The following is a 17,983-nucleotide window of genomic DNA, read 5'->3' as shown; positions in this document are numbered from 1 at the left end:
AGTTGTTGGCTAAAAAGGGTCTAAAAAATATTAATTATAGTTAAATAATAACAAAATATGGCATATTAATTTTTTGCAATTAAAACCATCATAAACTTATATAAGGTCTAAAAATACTTAAAACGACTTTAGATTTTAAATTAATCAATTATAAAATACACATCTTAAATAATTATTATTAGGGAAATGCTAATTAGTGCCTTCAAGACAATGATTAAGACTTTAAAATTAGTAAATTTAATATGTCGAAAATTGAAATATAAACTTTTTTATAAAAAAAATTTAATTGATCTCGATAATCTGCGTATTTTATAAAATAGTAAATATTTTTTATAAAAAAGTTAATATTCCTCGTAGCAAGGCCCTTATTATTATTATTATTATTATATATTCTTAATAAATGTTATTATTTAATTGATCTAAAAATAATTTAAAAGATTTTTTTTTTTTAATAAGCAATTTGTATCTAGCGGATTTCGAACCTGAGACCTCGAGAGGAGCACACTCTCAAGACCCAAACAATTCACCGCTAGACTACACACGCACACTTAAAAAATGAGACCCTAGGCGGTAAGCCTTCGTGGCCTACCCCCAGGGCCGGCCCTGCTTTCAGAAATCCAACACAGCTTTGAAAACATAAAAAATTGCATGCTCGTTACAGAAATCCAGCTCGTTACAGAAATCCAGCGCCGCTTTCAGAAATCAAAAGCGATTTCGATTTTCAACTCGAACGAGTTTACCGAGTTTGTGAAGTACGATGTTCCTTGGGTATGACATGTATAGAACATAAATGGTGAGATGCACCACAATTGATCTCAACCTTACAATTAATTCCAATACTATTCCAATACTATATAAAGAAATTAGAAAATATATGTTCACCCAAAAAGGAACTTCAATTCTTGCTTCTCAAAATACTATGTCTTGTCTTCATGTTGACTGATGGCAGTGTCTCCCACAGATGATTCTTCCACAGTAGATTTATCCTATTCAAGTAAATAAACAGGGGTTTTCAGTCACAGTAACATTTATAAAACATTAAATCTTTTCCAATGGCCGTTGAAACCAACCTTCTTACCCCGACCAAGTCCAAGTGGCCGAGAAAGTGATCCTATACTTCTGGTGGTACGCTGAGATCTATAAAGTAAGAAGGGATTTATTTAGTAAGCTCACCCAAAACAAATAGTCATGTTAAAGAATTGAATACTTCAAACACACCTAGGAGGTGGTTGCAGGTTATTTTGGCCACTCTGATACTGCAATGTAGCCTCCAGTATTCTGCCATAACTGCTCGCTTTTCCATTTCAGCAAATCTAACAGTTCTTTATATTTTTTCTGCTAAACAATAATGTCACAGTTCCGAAATTCGCCATTATGATGGCAGAAAAATAATGCTGGTAACCTGAAGGACTACGGCAGCATATCTTTGTGGTTAGCAAACCTGCGTGAGTCCTTTGTTACCTTATGTTTTTGCTCCACCCGGATCAAAACCTATCAAAAATAAAAACATTAGATGGACACAACCTGTTTTACTAAAAATAGTATAAAATTATGAATAAAAATCAAACCTGAAGCATTGCAACTTCCGATTCTTGTTTATCGGAAAGTGCTTGAACAAGCTCAGCAATGGTGGGTGCATGGCCGCATTTAGAGATTTTTGGGATCATGGATGGCGGGTGCATGGCCGCAGCTCAGTATGAACAGAGTTATATACATTGGATTTGCTCGAGGGCTAGATATATATGTCGCCCTTAACTCGAGTGGCATATTTCCGGCGTACAGGCAGTGTCGCCAAAGAGACGTTACACCCGTGAGGATTTTAAAATAGCGGTCAGATTATACTATCCGCATAATGGAAATGCCAAACCGGAACTGAGTTGTAATGTCGTTCTCGCCATATGTAGTTTTATTTGGCTAAGTATTGTTTGTCAGCGGATGGAGATCATTGGATAAATTGTCCCGAAGAAGGAACTTGTGATGATCAATTACAGTATCTCATCTATAGGCCACAATCAGAGCCTGAAAAGGGTACACCATCAATTAAAGTGCCACAAAAGCAAGCTTAAGCCATCAATCGGAGGATCATTCAGGGTTTTTCGCCGTGATATTTCCGACCTTCAGTTATAAACGAACAACAAGGTTGAAGTGCCATTGAGTCACGTCATTTTCAAAGTGAATATGAACAACAACTTTGATCAATTATAGTTGTGATTTTGTGAATATGCTGAGTAATTTCTATATTTATGCTATATCTATATTTTCACAAGTATATATAAATATAGAAATTGCTAAGGATATTCACAAGTATACCTTGTCAAAGTTGTTGTTCATATTCACTTTGAGAATGACGCTACTCCACTTCAACCTTGCTGTTGGTTTGTTACTGAATGTCAGAAATAGCACTGCCAAAAAGTCTGAATGGCACTCGGATTGATGGCTTAAGTTTTGTGGCACTTCAATTGATGGTGTAGCCTTTTGAGTGGGCCTATTGGAATTGATTATCATAAGTTCCTTTTTCAGGACAATTTACCCAATGAAGCCGATCCGTTGACAAACAATATTTAGCAAAATAAAACTACATACGGGGAGAACGACACTTACAACCCAGTTCGGGTTTGGCATTTTTAATATGCGGATAATATACTCTGAGCTTTTTTAAATAATGTCTCTTGAGCTACACTCCCTGTACGGCCGAAAATATACCACTCGAGTTAAGGGCGGCATCAGATATATATAACGCTGTTCATACCTGGGCAGCGGCCATGCACCCGCCATTCATAATCCCAAAAATCTTTAGGCCAATTCATTAAATTTGGTGCTTGAAGCCGCCATTCATAATTTAGTCGAATGCCTTTAATTAAGTCTGGTGCGAACTTACTTTCAAGGGCTAATTCATTTTTTAAATATTATAGCCAACAAGAAGTGAATGAGGAAACCCAAACTAGTAGCATAAGAAGCAGCTCAGGGCAGAAGAGGCCAAATTCTAAAGACTGATAACAATATATAAAGCAGAAAATGGGATATAATATAGCGTTGGTGTGGTGGCTTGAGTAGGGGAGTTAAGGAGTAGAATGATAAGGAGTTCGAGCATTTCCCAATATAGTACTAACAATATTAACACTGGTTGTTTCAAAACAAAAACAAAAAAGTGTGCAATAGCATAAAGAAACAATGGACTTTTGAAGAAAACTGTATAAATCATAACACTTAAACTAAAGTTGAATATAAAATCAAACCAGTAAGTGGGAACTTTCAGTTTCAAGGTCATCCAGAACAGCTTCCCACTCGTCTTTAAAAGTAGCCATCTCATCAGCAACAGCAGTTTCCAGCTTAAAGACAAGTGAGTCATAAACAAACTGAGAGATGATAAAGCAAAGGACAAGGAGATAACCCAACATCATCCCCCTGCAGAGTTTGCTTCGATTCTTGTCTAACTTCGCTCTCCACTTTAGCAAGAGATTCTTCTTCAAGAGTTTCTTGGGCCTCTGCAGCCTAAAAAAACATTGGAAAGAACCTCTTAATAAATATTAAAAAAAAAAACTAATTATAGATTCACATACCACAAAAACCACTGCAAATATTTAAGTTAAATGCTACGCTGAGAGCCATTCGTTAGTTTATTCTTATACTTTCTAGCTACTAGATTTTCTTGATCCTTTGGAAAGAAAAAAAAGAACAAGTTGCTAGATATTTTGGTGTAAACTGTTGGGAGTTTGTGAAAAATTGGATAGCATAGTATCTGGAACAATTTTAGGTCATTTCAAAGGCCTCAAAAGGTGGGGTGAGGGAAAATCCCTATTAGGTTGACCAATTTTGCGTGAGATTGGGTATGTTAAACTGACTGTAACTAACTATGGGCCTCAAATCCATTTGCCTCTTAGGTAAGTCTACCGTAGAAGGAGAGGAGTTATAAGGGAAATGTTAGGACATAGAATAAAGGGGAGGTTGTTAGGATTTGAGCTATCATTATCAATCACTAGCTCTGAGTTAGTTATGTTTACTGTAGGATAAAAACAGCTATATAAAGCTGATAAATGATACTTACAAACTTAGGATGGTAAAGCTGTTAGCGTCTTGGATAAATAAAAATTATAACTAAAAACAAAATAAAATTGTCATATTTGAACCTCTCTTTCAATAAATTATATCCTAATAATCAATAACTGAGTATTATAATCTAATCAACAAAAAATATAACTGAAAATATATATTGACAAGAAGAATCCTAATATTTTGTAACATTTCTGTTAATATTCTCATAAAACCACGCCTAAAGCTGTTGTGCTCAGTTGTGACAGATAAACACAGTAAAACAGTTGCAAACAGAGTCAAACCTACCCTATCAGACCCCGTGAACTCTGGCACCAATGTACAAATAAGAACAACCAAAAATACTATAGTACAATGTTACAAGTTGAAAAAAAATCTTCAATGTGCCACCTTTTTTTGCTTTTGATTCGGTCAAGGATTGACCGAAAATGTTTTTTTTTTCCAGATTGGGTTCGACCAGGGGTTGGCCGACCCTTAACTAGGATTTTTTATTTTTGTTTTTTTATTTTTTGAATTATTAATTGATTTAATTGATTTTTTAATATTAATAATTGTTTTTTAATCTATTAAATGATTAAAATATATTATTTAATTATTAAATAAAATTAATAATAAAAAATAAATGGAATAATATTATTTTAATAAATTAATTAATAAAATATTTTATTAAATTATTTTAATAATTAAATAATACGGTAGGTGCATCTATTGGCCGATCCATTGAAACGATTATACGAATAAGGCATAGGTTGTACGAGGGAATGAAGAAGATGCGTGAATCTGTGTGTTCGGCCAAAACATGTCAAGCACATGACAAAGAGTAATTGACACATGTATTATGTATAAAATTATATTATTATCCATATTGACGAGTTTTTTACGTAGTTCCTTGTCAAAAAAAATATATAAAATATATATGCGCTCGGCCATCTATTGGCCGAATATATATTTGCACACAAAATTTAATCGCAAAATAATCTAATTGAACAAATTATCATAAAGTAACTTTATTGTCTACTAAATTTAATTTCAAAGAAGAAAAAATTATTTCAATGTTGGTATCTCCTTCTTCAATATCAAAATCATCTGCAACAAAATTAATCGCATCCGAAAATCTTTATCTTTATTTTTTCAGTTCTGGAAAATCGTCGGTTCAATAACATATCTGATCCAACAATCGAACCAGACCGATTACTTGACCGGTTCCCGGTTCAACCGGTCTGACCGTCCGGTCCGGTTTTTAAAACATTGAGTAAAGTAATATGAAATATTTTCGCAAATACAAAAAATAATAGAGAAAAATATATTTAAAAGTTAGTGTATTAAAATATAATTATATTCTTCGATAGTTAAATTATTAACAACTATTATTTTAATTTTTTTTAATATTTATAAATGTTAATTATTATTATTATTAAAAAATCTCTTTAAGTATAGGTTGGTTAAAAGAATTAAATTTACGTTTTAATTTTGTTTTGTTTGGTTGGTTAAAAAATCTCTTTAATATTTATTGTTATGTTTGCTTTAAAACTTAAATTTATGTTTTTAGAAAAATAAATTTCTAGTTTTATAAACATAAAATTAAAAAATGAGAATATTTTTAGTGTGGCACATAAACAACAAACGATTTCAATCATTTAAATTTACTATAAATTAATAAAATGTGCAATAGAGAGAAGTCAAATAATATGAAAAGATTTAAAAAAAAAATTAATAATAGGAAAAAAATTCAAAAGTTAGTGTAATAAAATAGAATTATATTTGTACAAAATTAAATAACAGTTTTTTTTTTATATATTCATTTAGTGTTTATAAATTTCAATTATTACCAATGTCTATTTATTTGTAAGTTACATAGAAGACTTAATTTACGTTTTTATTTTGTTATCTATTTATTAAATTTTCTAACATTTGAAAATAAGCATAAATAAATGTAACATAAATATAATTGTAAATTATATGAAATGATAAAAAATAATTTATATTTATATAGATTGAATTTTTAATATATTTTTATAAAAAATTTAACTAACCACAACAAATTTTAACTCCACTTCATCTTGATTTTGCACACTTTATTAATAATCAATAAAAATAAAAATTATCGTTTATCAATTTATTTAAATGGTTCAAAAAATTATAAATAAGTTTCATATCAAATATAAATATTTTTTCATATTCAAAATGGTATTATAATAATTCTTTCAATATACACATAAATAAATTTTAAATATTACTTTTTATTGCATTTATTTAATTAAAAGATAATAAAATATTTTTAGTATTATTGTAACGGAAGTGATGACACTTTATAAATAAGTAAATATTATCATAAACAATTATGACTATTCTATTAAACACAACTCAATAAGAAAATTGTGTTTAAAATTACACACAAACAATCTCCTAAAAGTTCCACTAAATATACACTATTTTAAAATTGATGGTAGATGTCAGCTCCCACTTAAATATTCCTCTTAATCTTAACTTCATTTCTAATATTTTATTTAGGCTTAAATATTGTACTTACCAATCGTTAGTTGGTTTAGTGGTGATTGACGCTTAACTTGCCGCAACTACGATCGAGAGGGGCTAAAACCACTTGATACCATAACTGACCCCCGAACCAACCGGACTAAAGAAAACATACCATACGCTTAAATTACAAAACTTTGAAAAATAAATGTGTTTAAACCACCATTCCACCTGCATTCATTCAAAATGTCTACAAACAATATTGCATATGATACACATTATAAAATATATAAAAATATCATTACTAATTCTTCTTTAAGATTTCATTCTTACCGAATGAATTGTTCATAAAGTGTATATATATAACTAATTGAGATAACCGTTTTTAATTCTTATTTATGGTTAAATTAAAAGGTTGAGAATTAAATTTACCAATGTACGTTAAAGATGTTGATTTATACTAATATATTAAGGGTGCTGCTAACCAATGCCCCGGGGGCATTGGATAAGGAACATTAAATAGTCATTTATTCTACTTATTTTTTTGAGAAAACAAAAAATTAAATGTTAAATTAACTAAGTATCCATAATTAAATGCACTATTAAATCATAGGAATAAATTTATTTGTTGTCTCTTTTACTATATCCATTATTTTACTATATCCATTATTTAAAGTGTCAAACTACACGTTTTTTTAACAAAATAAACTTTAAAAAAGTTAAACAATAAAATATAGCATAAAAATAAAATAATAATTAAAAAACTCAAATAAAAATTCATATTTAATTTAAGTATTAATACAAAAATTTAAATATTTTGATAAAATCCAAAATATGAAGAAAAAAAAACTTAAACATATGAATGAGTCTCCATTATACTTGTTCATCAACTTCATGAGCATATTCCTGTTAGAAGAAGAAAAAAATGTAAGCAAAAAATCATTTTAATTAGAAATTTAATTTAATAAATTTAATAATATATTTGTACCTAAACTTTTGAAAGAAGAATTGGATTTAAATTGGCATCTTCACAATTTTTCTTTTTTTTGTTTGTCTTCTTTTTTTCTTTTAGGGGACATGTAACAATGTTATGTCCTTCGCCTTTGCATAATCCACAAGCATTCATGTTATGAGATAACTCTTTTCCACCTTTAATTCGTCTTCGTTTAGGACGGCCTTTTGTTTTGGAAATTGGGGGACAATGAATAACTTGTTGTGAACCAGCTTCATTATTACAATCCATTATTTGATAATCAACTACTTCATCATCTGCATGTGATTCTTGAAGCCGCCATCGTGACAACAAGTAGTCATTAGGGATTCTATGACAATCTTTATGAAGAAAAACACTAAGAATGTGGCGACACAATATCCCCCAAAATTCAAATAGTTTGCAACTACATATAGCTATTTTACCATCCCAAAATACTTGATGTTTCTTACTATTATCATCTTTATAGTATTGCAACACTAACACATTACCATTCTCATGAAAACAGATTTTAAGTGTATTTTATGAAAATGAAAAGAGAAAACAGGGACTTATAAATCCATGAATTCATTTCAAATTCTATAAACTGATATGTTATAAATCCAAACAACAAAATCATGATTATAAAAGATGATTGCAAAGCGGCATTTATTGAAAAATGGGAAAGAAATTGCAACCAATTATACTTGAACATTAAGCCAACACACAACTTAGGATACAGAATATTACCCAAGAAAAAGATAGAGAAAGGCTTAAAAAGTGTGCATTTGTGTGAAGTGTTCATCTATTAACACCGCATGTTAAAAAAAATTACAAAGTAGAAGACAGACCAACTTGAAATCCCAATTTTAAATTTTAGAAATTAACATAATGCGAACTGCACACCATATCTTCGGATAAATAGTCAAGTGAACAATTCATCAACTTTTAAAATTCAAAAAACTCGTGAACTGGCCAGAAAAAGACACCAAACCCCTGGGTACAACAAACATTCAAGCAACGCAAAGACATGGTTTAGCTAATTTGGAAATAAAAGAGAATAAACGAAAATAATACAAATAAGGAAATAAGACATGTTAAACTGGGTTATGATGTATGATAATGATAACTTTACTATCAGAGTATAATTTTAATGGAAGCTCAATTTTCATCTTAAGTTCTTCTAGGACTCTAAGGATCCATAACCCTTCACAAATACCTTGAGACATAGCTCTAAACTCAGCTTATGCACTATTTCTTGCTACAACTCCTTGTTTCTTGCTCCTCCATGTCACAAGATTATCCCAAACATAGGTACAATATCCAGAGGTTGATCTTCTATCTGTGACTGAGCCTGCCCAATTAGCATCAGTGAAGATAGACACATTTCTTTCACTAGTTTTCTTAAAATGTAAGCCTTTACCATGCTTTCCCTTCAAATATCTCAGTATTCTGTAGACTGCCTCAAGATGTTCCTCGTAAGGAGAATGCATAAATTGACTTACTACACTAACTGAGAAAGCAATATCAGGTCGGTTGTGTGACAAATAAATCAGTTTTCCAACCAATCTCAAATATCTTCCAGTATCAACAGGAACACTGCCTTCTCCCCAAAGTTTAGCATTAGGATCCATAGGGGTATCTGCAGGACGACATCCACTATTTCCTGTTTCTTTCAATAAGTCTAGAATGCATTTTTGCTGTGAAAACACAATACCATTCTTTGACCGAGCAACCTGTATACCAAGAAAATATCTCATGGATCCTAAGTCTTTGATTTCAAAGTCTACTGCTAATTTCTCTTTTACTCTTGCCATTTCAACTGTATCGTCTCCAGTAAGGACAATATCATCAACATATACAATCAGGGCAGCCAATTTCCCATCATGGGAGAACATTGTGAACAAGGTGTGATCATCTTGTCCTTGAATGTACCCTTGTTTCTTCGTGGACTGAGTGAATTTTTCAAACCAAACTCTAGGAGATTGTTTTAATCCAAACAAATACTTATTTAATTTGCATATATTTTATCCAAATTTGTTTTCAAATCCAGGAGGAATGTCCATGTATACTTCTTCTTCTAGATTGCCATTAAGAAAGACATTCTTAATATTTAACTGATGTAGGGGCCAATCCAGGTTAGCAGTAAGAGATAAAAGAATTCTTACAGTGTTCAGTTTTGCAACAGGAGAAAATGTCTTTGAGTAGTCTATATCATATGTCTGAGTAAATCCTTTAGCCACCAAGCGAGCATTGTAACACCCGAAAATTTATTTAATTATTTAAATAAATTATTCAAGGATTTAAATTGGAAATTCGATCGAAGTTGGATTTATTAGTGATATTATAAGACGAGGAATTAGATTATTTAGTCGGTTAATTAAATAATTAATAAAGTTGAATTATGTTGAAGAAAATAATATTAGTAATAATATTATTTAATTTGGATTAGTTATGGTGTGGTGTGTATAGCAATATGGAGGTGTACGATTAGTAGGCCCATTAGGGAATAATAGTAACTATATTATTATTATTATTATTTGATTTATCGGATTGAAAAGGAGAATATATGGAATTAGGTTTCTGTGGAAATAAGGTTTGGCTTTTTGGAAGAATAGATCGTGAAATGAAGTTGCTGACGAAGAGGAGCGAGGTTTTGGCAAAAAGGAGGAATTGATAGTTGATTTCGGGGAAAAGGCAAAGGCTTGCACTCGATCGGATATTAGAGACGATCTCCATATACAAGGTAAGAGTGGGGTTCGAATTATATAACCGGGAATATGATGATTAGTATGTAGGATTGGGATTGTATAAATTAATACCATGAATTGTGTGTTGTTACTGTATTGTTTGGATTTATGAAGAATTATTGTTTTATAAATTTTGGTGATCGATTGGATTGTTATAGAAAATAAGTCTTTGGGTTAATTTTTTGTTTTAATTGAAACAAGAATCTGGAAATTATAAGTAGACCGAGGAAAAGTTATAAGAGATGTGTGGTGGTGAGGAGACGGACGTCCTAGCTTCAAAAGGAAAGGTGGTGGGACCCTTGATAATTTGGAGACATGCGTCTTCTATAGAGGGGGTGGTGGAGACGGGCGCCTCCCTGGTGGGGGAAGGGCGTCTCAGCCCATGGAGAGTGGAGGCGGGCGGCTGTGAGGGAAGAAGGAAGGGGGCGACCATCCCTGGTGAGTCATGTGTCCCCATTTTGTCTTATTTAGTTGCTGGTATACTGTTAGTTGCTTTAGAACTTTAACAATATATTTAACTACTATAATTTGAATAAAAGGAAACTGCAAGAATTATCTTTCAGTAATAACATGTTGATATCATTGTAGGAAAAAGGGATTAACAGGGTTAATATGAATCGTAATAATAGTGCAGATAGCAGAGTTATATGATAAATAGTAGAGTTAATTATTGAATTTACACAAAATGATTTTTAGTAATGATTTGATTAATTATTTAAATTCATGTGTTATATATCTATATGAAGGCAAGTAAGCTGTAAATGTTTTTGAGATGACGAATATGTGATTATGATACCTCAAATGAACTTGTTTAGAATTTATACTCTGATTTTCTGTACAATTTATCGGGTAGATTTAGGGTGTTACAAGCCTTGTACCTTTCAATTGACTCGGCTGAATTATACTTCACAGTAAACACCAATTTGCATCCAACTGTCTTCTTACCATTCGGTAGTGTCGTAACGCTCCAAGTTTTGTTCTTTTCTAGAGCTTCCATCTCCTCAAGTACAACTTCTCTCCACTTTGGAATTTCTAGAGCAACTTGTACATTTTTTGGAATTTCTACACTAGACAATTTTGAGGTGAAGGCAGATAGAGATGAAGAAAAATTTGAATATGATATAAAATTGGACATGGGGTGTTTAGTACAAGGTCTAACATGTTTTCTAATGGCAACATGATCATCTATATCATGATACAAAATATGACTTTCAGAAACAAATATGGACTTATCTTTCCTATTCTTAGGAGGTTGATCATTCCTCGGTTCAGATTCCTGACAGTGTGGAGATGTGGACTCATCCATTCCTTTGTGGTGTTTTTTCACAAAAACCTTCCCTTTCCAAATCTATTTTCTTGAAGTGACTCATTATTCTGTGGCACTTCAATTAGATCATCACTATCATCGTTTTCAGGAATTTCATTATTTTCTACATGAGAAAATGTAGGCTCAGATTCACAAGGATCCTTACTCATAACAGGAGTAGGATTAGATAAAGAATCATGGCCATTTTTTGTGGGTGCAAAAGTATAAGTTTTAGAACTTTGTGATACAGGCAAAGATAAATTATTTAAAAAACTCATGCTCTCAACTTGAAACAAGTCTTCCTTTATATCCCCCCTTGATGAGTGTAATCAAAAAAAGATTTATTTTCAAAGAATGTAACATCCATAGTGACAAACATTTTTTGGTTTTTTGGATCAATTTATATCCTTTTTGGGTCGGGGAGTATCCAACAAAAACACACTTTATAGTACGTGGTTCAAGTTTTCCAACATTTTTATGTTCATGAACAAAAGCTGTGCAACTAAAGATTTTTAATGTCAGATCAGTTAAAACACGAGTACTAGGAAAATATTATTTGAAAGTATTAATTGGAGTTTGAAAATTGATAATTTTGGAGGGCATTCTATTAATTAAATATGCAACTGCTAAAATAGCTTCGCGCCCACAAATATTTTGGTACTTTATTTGAGAAAAGTAGAGCTCTAGCAACCTCCAATAAATGTCTGTTTTTTCTTTCGGCAACTCCATTTTGTTGAGGAGTATTAGGACATGAACTTTGATGTACAATCCCATTTTTTAGAAAAAAATCATCCAGGGTAGTGTTAAAATATTCTTTGCCATTATCACTTCTAAAGACTTGGATATTTGTTTGAAATTGATTCTGCACCATTGTAAAAAAATTCTTTACAGCCTGACAAACATCTGATTTCCCCTTTAACAAGTACACCCAACATAGTCTTGTATGGTCATCTATAAATGTGATAAACCATTTTTTGAGAGAGAGTATACTTGTACGGTTAGGGCCCCAAACATCATTGTGAATAATAGAAAAAGGTTTTGATGGCTTATAAGGCTGTATTGAAAATTGGGAACGATGATTTTTGCAAACTCACATGCTTCACATTTAAACGAAGAAAAATTCTTATTATGAAATAACTTAGGAAACAAGTGTTTTAAGTAACGAAAACTAGGATGACCTAATCTTAAATGCCATGTCATAATGTTGTCATCTTTATTATTCAAAACAGAAAAAGACTCAAAACAATAACTTATTATTTTTTAAGGTAGTTGTGATGTAGATCCAATGTCAAGGTAGTAGAGTCCTCCACTCTCCTTAGCACTGCCAATCATCTTCCCCGAGTTCAAATCCTGAAAGACACAGTGAGATCGGAAAAAATTAGTTTGACAATTTATATCTTGGGCTAATTTATTGACGGACATTAAATTACATGATAAATTTGGAACATGAAGGACATTTTTCAGAGTTAACATTGGAGACAAGACAACTGGCCCTTTACCTGCAATGGCTGAAAAAGAGCCATTTGCAATTTTTATTTTTTGATTACCTGCACATGGACTATATGAAGAGAAAAAAAATATATTCACCTTTCATGTGATCAGAGGCACCTGAATCTGCTATCCAAGTATGATTAGGACTGAAACTAATAAATGCAGAATTACCTTTTGGCTCTATAGAGAAAAAAGGAGTTGGAGACTCGAGGAGTTTGTATAGTTTGTCTAGTTGTTCTGTAGTGAATGGAAGCTAAGGTGAAGAGATTTGTTGCCCTTGATTAGGATTACTAGCCTAAAATGCACGACCACATTTCTTCTTCTAGTTAGGCGGTTTCCCTTTGAGCTTCCAACAGGTTTCACGCGTATGCCATTCACGCTTGCAGTGGTCACACCAAGGAACTTTGTCTACCCTTTTTCCCTCGTCAAGGTTCCTAGTAGCCAAAATTGAGCCTTCAGATTCAGAGTTGCGTGGTGTCTTTCCCATCATAATACCTTGTCGTACCTCATCCCTTCTTATATCTGCAAAAGTTTCACGAAGAGTTGGCAATGGTATGTTTCCTAAAACTTTACCTCTTACCTAATCAAGGTCTTTATTGAGCCCAACAAGAAACATGAAGACACGATCATTTTCTTGTCTTTTGAGAAATAGAACACTATCTTCTGTACACCTCCAATTGTCATCATAACATAGATCCAACTCTTTCCGCAGGGTCAATAACTCATTGTAATAAGCAGTAACGTTCCTGTCCCCTTGTTTCGCATGCCATAACTTTGATTTTAAACCAAAAATTTGTGAAGAGTTTTGAATATGAGAGTATGTTTCCTTAACAGCTTCCCATACATCCTTTGCAGAAGGCAAAAACATATAAGGCTTACCTATTCCAGTTTCCATAGAGTCCCCGACCCGATTGACATACCCGTTTAGTCTTCTATGGAGAATCTTTACAGTAAACCCTAACCCCACTAGTTGTGGAAGCTTTGCAGTATACCCTAACCCAGAGCTCTTGATACCATATTGAATGGAATGGTAAAAAAGCTATTATTCCTCAGCTCTAGGATGATATATAGTGGTAATACAATAATGATATTAATTCTCTCCTTAATGGAGAATAAAGGGAAATAAAAGAGAATAAACGAAAATAATATAAATAAGGAAATAAGATATTCCAACACATAATAAGCCAATATTACTTCCACGTTCCTTGGTAATCCATAGATCTCTTCCATCTTTGTCTAACCACCAACTACCAGTGGTAGTTCGCCATTATCGTTATAGCATATTTCATTGTCCGTTCCATATTTGTTACGTATTCTCCATGTTTCGATCAGATCTGATATGTGATTTTTGGCGAAGAAAGGCTCAACCTCCGCATACGACTACAATGAATCGGGAGACAACTAAATTAGCATGTAACACTAAGAAAAAGACAAAATTAATACTCTGAGGTCACATAACACACCACTGCATAAGATACTTACTTGATAGCTCAACTTCCCAATTGACAAGGTTTTCAACAGCTGATTTGGAACAGCCCCTGTGTGTTTGCATTCCATTGGAATTGGTTTTCTGGTTTAGAACGCCTACAAACAGTTTCCTCTTCAAACCAGTTTACATTACTATACCATGGCAACCAAGGTGTATTATATGCTGCCTTTACCAAGCACACTTATTGCTTTCAAATAAATATCACGTGGCTACAGTGACATCAGTATTGTTATTACCACTCACCTAGGGGTGGACATCAGTTCGGGTCGGATCGGGTTTGGGCCAAAAACCTCAATCCGGCCCAACCCTCGGGTGACATATACAGGCCCAATTCCGACCAAATTAAACATTGATTTTTTCGGGTTCGGGTTCAAACGGGTTCGGGTAACTACATCGGTTTTTTTCGATTTTTTTGAAGATGGGCCAATATGAAATCAAGCCCAACTAGTAAATTTAAGGCTAAATACCCTTTTTGGTCCCTTAAGTATACCCTTGGGTCCATTTTGGTCCCTCAACTCTAAAAAGTTCCAAACTGGTCCTTTAATTGTTCTAAAAGGTGCACGTTGTAGCAACCTGCCCTAAAAATAAAGATTTAGAGTCGCCACCTATTCTACCAAGGCGAATAGGAAACCTTTAATGGTTAAGAGATTTAGGGTAAGATACTATATTCGGGTTAAGGGAAGGTGTTAGGCACTCAAAACCCTTTCCTATGGTTTGTATCTAAGGATAAAGGTTTATGGTTAAAATTGAGGTTTGTAGCTAAGGAAGTGAATAGGGGAAAAATTGAGATTTTAGGGAAGGGGACTCGCCTTGGTTATTCAAGTGCCTACGTATCTCCTTAGGGAGAATCAGAGTCAACGTAGTTCGGGAACAGAGTTGTACGCCTTAGAATTAGAATTTGATATGGTTTGAAGGCTTTTTGAACGGCCTATCGTAGTTTTGAATAAGGATGAAAATCCATAGTTTGATTTGAAGTGTTTTGAATGTTTTAGATTTGGGAAGTGTTTTTAGGATTTGGGCGTACAACCCTGGTTTTAATTTGTTACCATTAGTTGCGATAATCAATAGGTTTGATTACCATAGTTAACGGATTGAAGGGAGAATTGCTAACCACTATAATCGATAGATTCGATTACCACGAATAGCAAATGAATGTATTTTAAGAATTAATTATTATCGATGTTCCTCATAATCGATAGATACGATTACAAATAATAACGAATTTGATAACGGGGAAATGCTAATCATCGTAACCAATAGCTTTGGTTAAAACCATTTAGCAAAATAATGTTATTTTAATTTGTACTTAATTATTTAAAGGATCGATTATCACCCACCGCGATCAATTAATTTAATTGAAGCGAATGAAATTCTAAAATTGTTTGGCTAAAACCTAAGTCGGTTAGAAAATCCTAATCCTAATACTTTGGCCACCGGCCAGTGGGATTGGGCGAACCCTAAAGCATTAATCAATCTTTTTTAGGGTTTTTGTGAGTTTTTGTAATTAAAATTAATTAAATTAATTAAATCAAATTAATTAAATCAAATTAATCAGGAAAATAATCGGGAATATAGTTATGACCCTAACCATTAGCTAATCCTAATTTCATTATTCTAATTTTAATTAAATAAGTTAATTAAGTTGAACATAACTAATTCATCTAAAAAATTTATTGAAGAACCTGGTTTCGATTCTATGCAGCGTGCCTGGGAATGTCCATGATGCACCTTCATATCTGGAGCGTTAGATTAGACCTTGATGTGATCCAAAGGTGTTGATACAAGGGCGTATGGTGCATGTGCGCGTGACGAATGCATGGAATCTGCAGATGAAAGGAAGCAAAGAAATTGGAAAAATTAATGTCAGGCGCTGGGATCGAACCCAGGCCTTCTTGCTTCCCAATATGTATGCCTTACCACTACGCCATGTTTCGTTAGTTGTTCTACAAACAATCATCAATCAAAATATATAAAACAAAACATCCAAGAAAATCAAAACCAACACGCGCGCTGTAGTTCTTCTTCCCCATTCAAATTTCTGCTGAAACAAAACAACCTTTAGCAACAGTTTCTGCAGCGTGGCCATAACACCCAAAAATCACCAATTAATTAAATACGAACTATAAATCATATTAAATGGCATGAATCAATTCGGTTTGATCCTCTGAGTAAGGTAATGGCCTTGGTTTCGTTCAATTTAACCTGTATCAAATAATCCCAATTCAGAGCTACAAAACCCTAGCTATGGCAAGTCACGGTACCTGCGATTAAACTCCAATTGAACCATTCAAATAGCTTCAAAACATCATTCTAAACACAGAGGTATAATCGAATCATATTAAAAGTGAGTGTATGTACGATATTGAAGCTAAAAATAGGATACGCAAAACGTGGCCTCTGTATCGTTTTCCTGGATGCGTCGGGCGATGGGAAGGATCTGGAACCACTTAGAGGAACACCAGGGAGCTATTAGAAAGCTTGGAACGGACTGAATCTCCCTCGAACTCGATCTGCAATTTTCTGTTATAACATGGTTTTTTTTTCGTTAGGATCCTTCAGCCGTTCAACAAGACCTCCTGATCAGTGCATTTTGATGCACGTTCTTCCATGTTTGTACTCAAGTATTTCTTTGGTTTGTTTTATTTATTTTTATGTTTTAATATGTTTTTATATTTTATTTTATTTTTGCACTTATTTGTTTTTCGTATTAATTTTTCAGCATTAACAGTCTGCACGGAAACGATCATATCTGGAGTTCCAGGAGTCCGATTGAGGCGTTCTAATAATCTCCGGAAAGCTAAGAGAAAGAGCTACAATTCTTATGTTGGAGTCAATGTCAGAATCGGAATGTAGAAGGGCCAGAATATTCGTTGAAGTTGCAGCACTAGTTTTAGTTAAGTTTCGGGTCAATTGGTTTTGGGCCTGGGTCGTATGTTTGACCCAGTTGGATTGTAAAACGGGTCATTCTCTTTCCCCTTAGGTTAGGCAGCCGCAGTTACTGTGGCAATCATCTTCCATTCACGAATTTTGAGAGCTTTCACGATTTGCTATGGAGAACTAAACCTTCCGGACGAATTTACTGTATTCAGGTTCAATACTTTGAGATTGTTATAACTACAAATAGAATTCTATTCCTTTCAATAATATTATATGATCATTGTTTGCTTAATTCGATTTCCTTATAATATTGTTGATTAAATTTGAATTGATACATGTTCTTGACTTTTGATCGCAATTCGACTCTGCTTAACCGTTAAATTGCGATATCTTTATCCGTATGCTTAATCCGGCAATAGGAATATGTATCTTACGATGTCGATCACGCTTGTTGAATGATATTGTGTTCAAATAGGATAGAGATCGTAGTTGTATCAATTGATGATAAGTAGAACCCGAAGCAGTGAATTCGTTTGCCTTTTAATCACTTATTTTCAAAACAGCTTATTTTATAA

At 33.0% G+C, this 17,983-nt stretch overlaps 2 protein-coding genes and 1 long non-coding RNA gene across 6 annotated transcripts; all 3 read right to left on the bottom strand.

The window, feature by feature from the left end:
* Window positions 1-693: 693 nt before the first annotated feature.
* LOC131644171 (uncharacterized) lies at window positions 694-3,985 on the bottom strand. Of its 4 annotated transcripts, none has more exons than XR_009296376.1 (4): window positions 1,569-3,985; window positions 1,219-1,491; window positions 1,071-1,137; window positions 694-986 (listed from the first exon to the last, which is right to left on the bottom strand). It is a non-coding gene; the product is annotated as an uncharacterized LOC131644171 (long non-coding RNA). The 4 variants fall into 4 exon arrangements; XR_009296378.1 differs by having other exon boundaries at window positions 3,237-3,985; XR_009296377.1 differs by having other exon boundaries at window positions 1,219-3,492; window positions 3,561-3,985.
* A 3,413-nt stretch (window positions 3,986-7,398) lies between these two features.
* On the bottom strand, window positions 7,399-8,724 carry LOC131653760 (uncharacterized). The gene is made up of 3 exons (XM_058924038.1): window positions 8,715-8,724; window positions 7,610-7,995; window positions 7,399-7,431 (listed from the first exon to the last, which is right to left on the bottom strand). Exons 1-3 carry the CDS (start codon window positions 8,722-8,724, stop codon window positions 7,399-7,401), a joined length of 429 nt encoding a protein of 142 aa, XP_058780021.1.
* Window positions 8,725-8,739: 15 nt separating this feature from the next.
* On the bottom strand, window positions 8,740-9,393 carry LOC131653749 (uncharacterized mitochondrial protein AtMg00810-like). The gene has a single exon (XM_058924028.1). The coding sequence runs from the start codon at window positions 9,391-9,393 to the stop codon at window positions 8,740-8,742; it is 654 nt and encodes a 217-aa protein (XP_058780011.1).
* Window positions 9,394-17,983: the final 8,590 nt, after the last annotated feature.

This window comes from Vicia villosa, linkage group LG1, assembly GCF_029867415.1.
Source record: "Vicia villosa cultivar HV-30 ecotype Madison, WI linkage group LG1, Vvil1.0, whole genome shotgun sequence".
NCBI classification, from domain to species: domain Eukaryota; kingdom Viridiplantae; phylum Streptophyta; class Magnoliopsida; order Fabales; family Fabaceae; genus Vicia; species Vicia villosa.
The sequence above is the reverse complement of the archived record's forward strand: the minus strand, read 5'-3'. Positions and strand labels throughout refer to the sequence as shown.

What these genes read in the sequence shown, in the direction of transcription:
- LOC131653749 (XM_058924028.1), bottom strand. Translation starts at nt 9,393, where the DNA reads ATGTTCTCCCATGATGGGAAATTGGCTGCCCTGATTGTATATGTTGAT.
- LOC131653760 (XM_058924038.1), bottom strand. An exon ending in AAGGCGAAGGACATAACATT is followed by an intron (nt 7,432 to 7,609) that starts GTTACATGTCCC and finishes TTCTTCTAACAG; the next exon opens with GAATATGCTCATGAAGTTGA.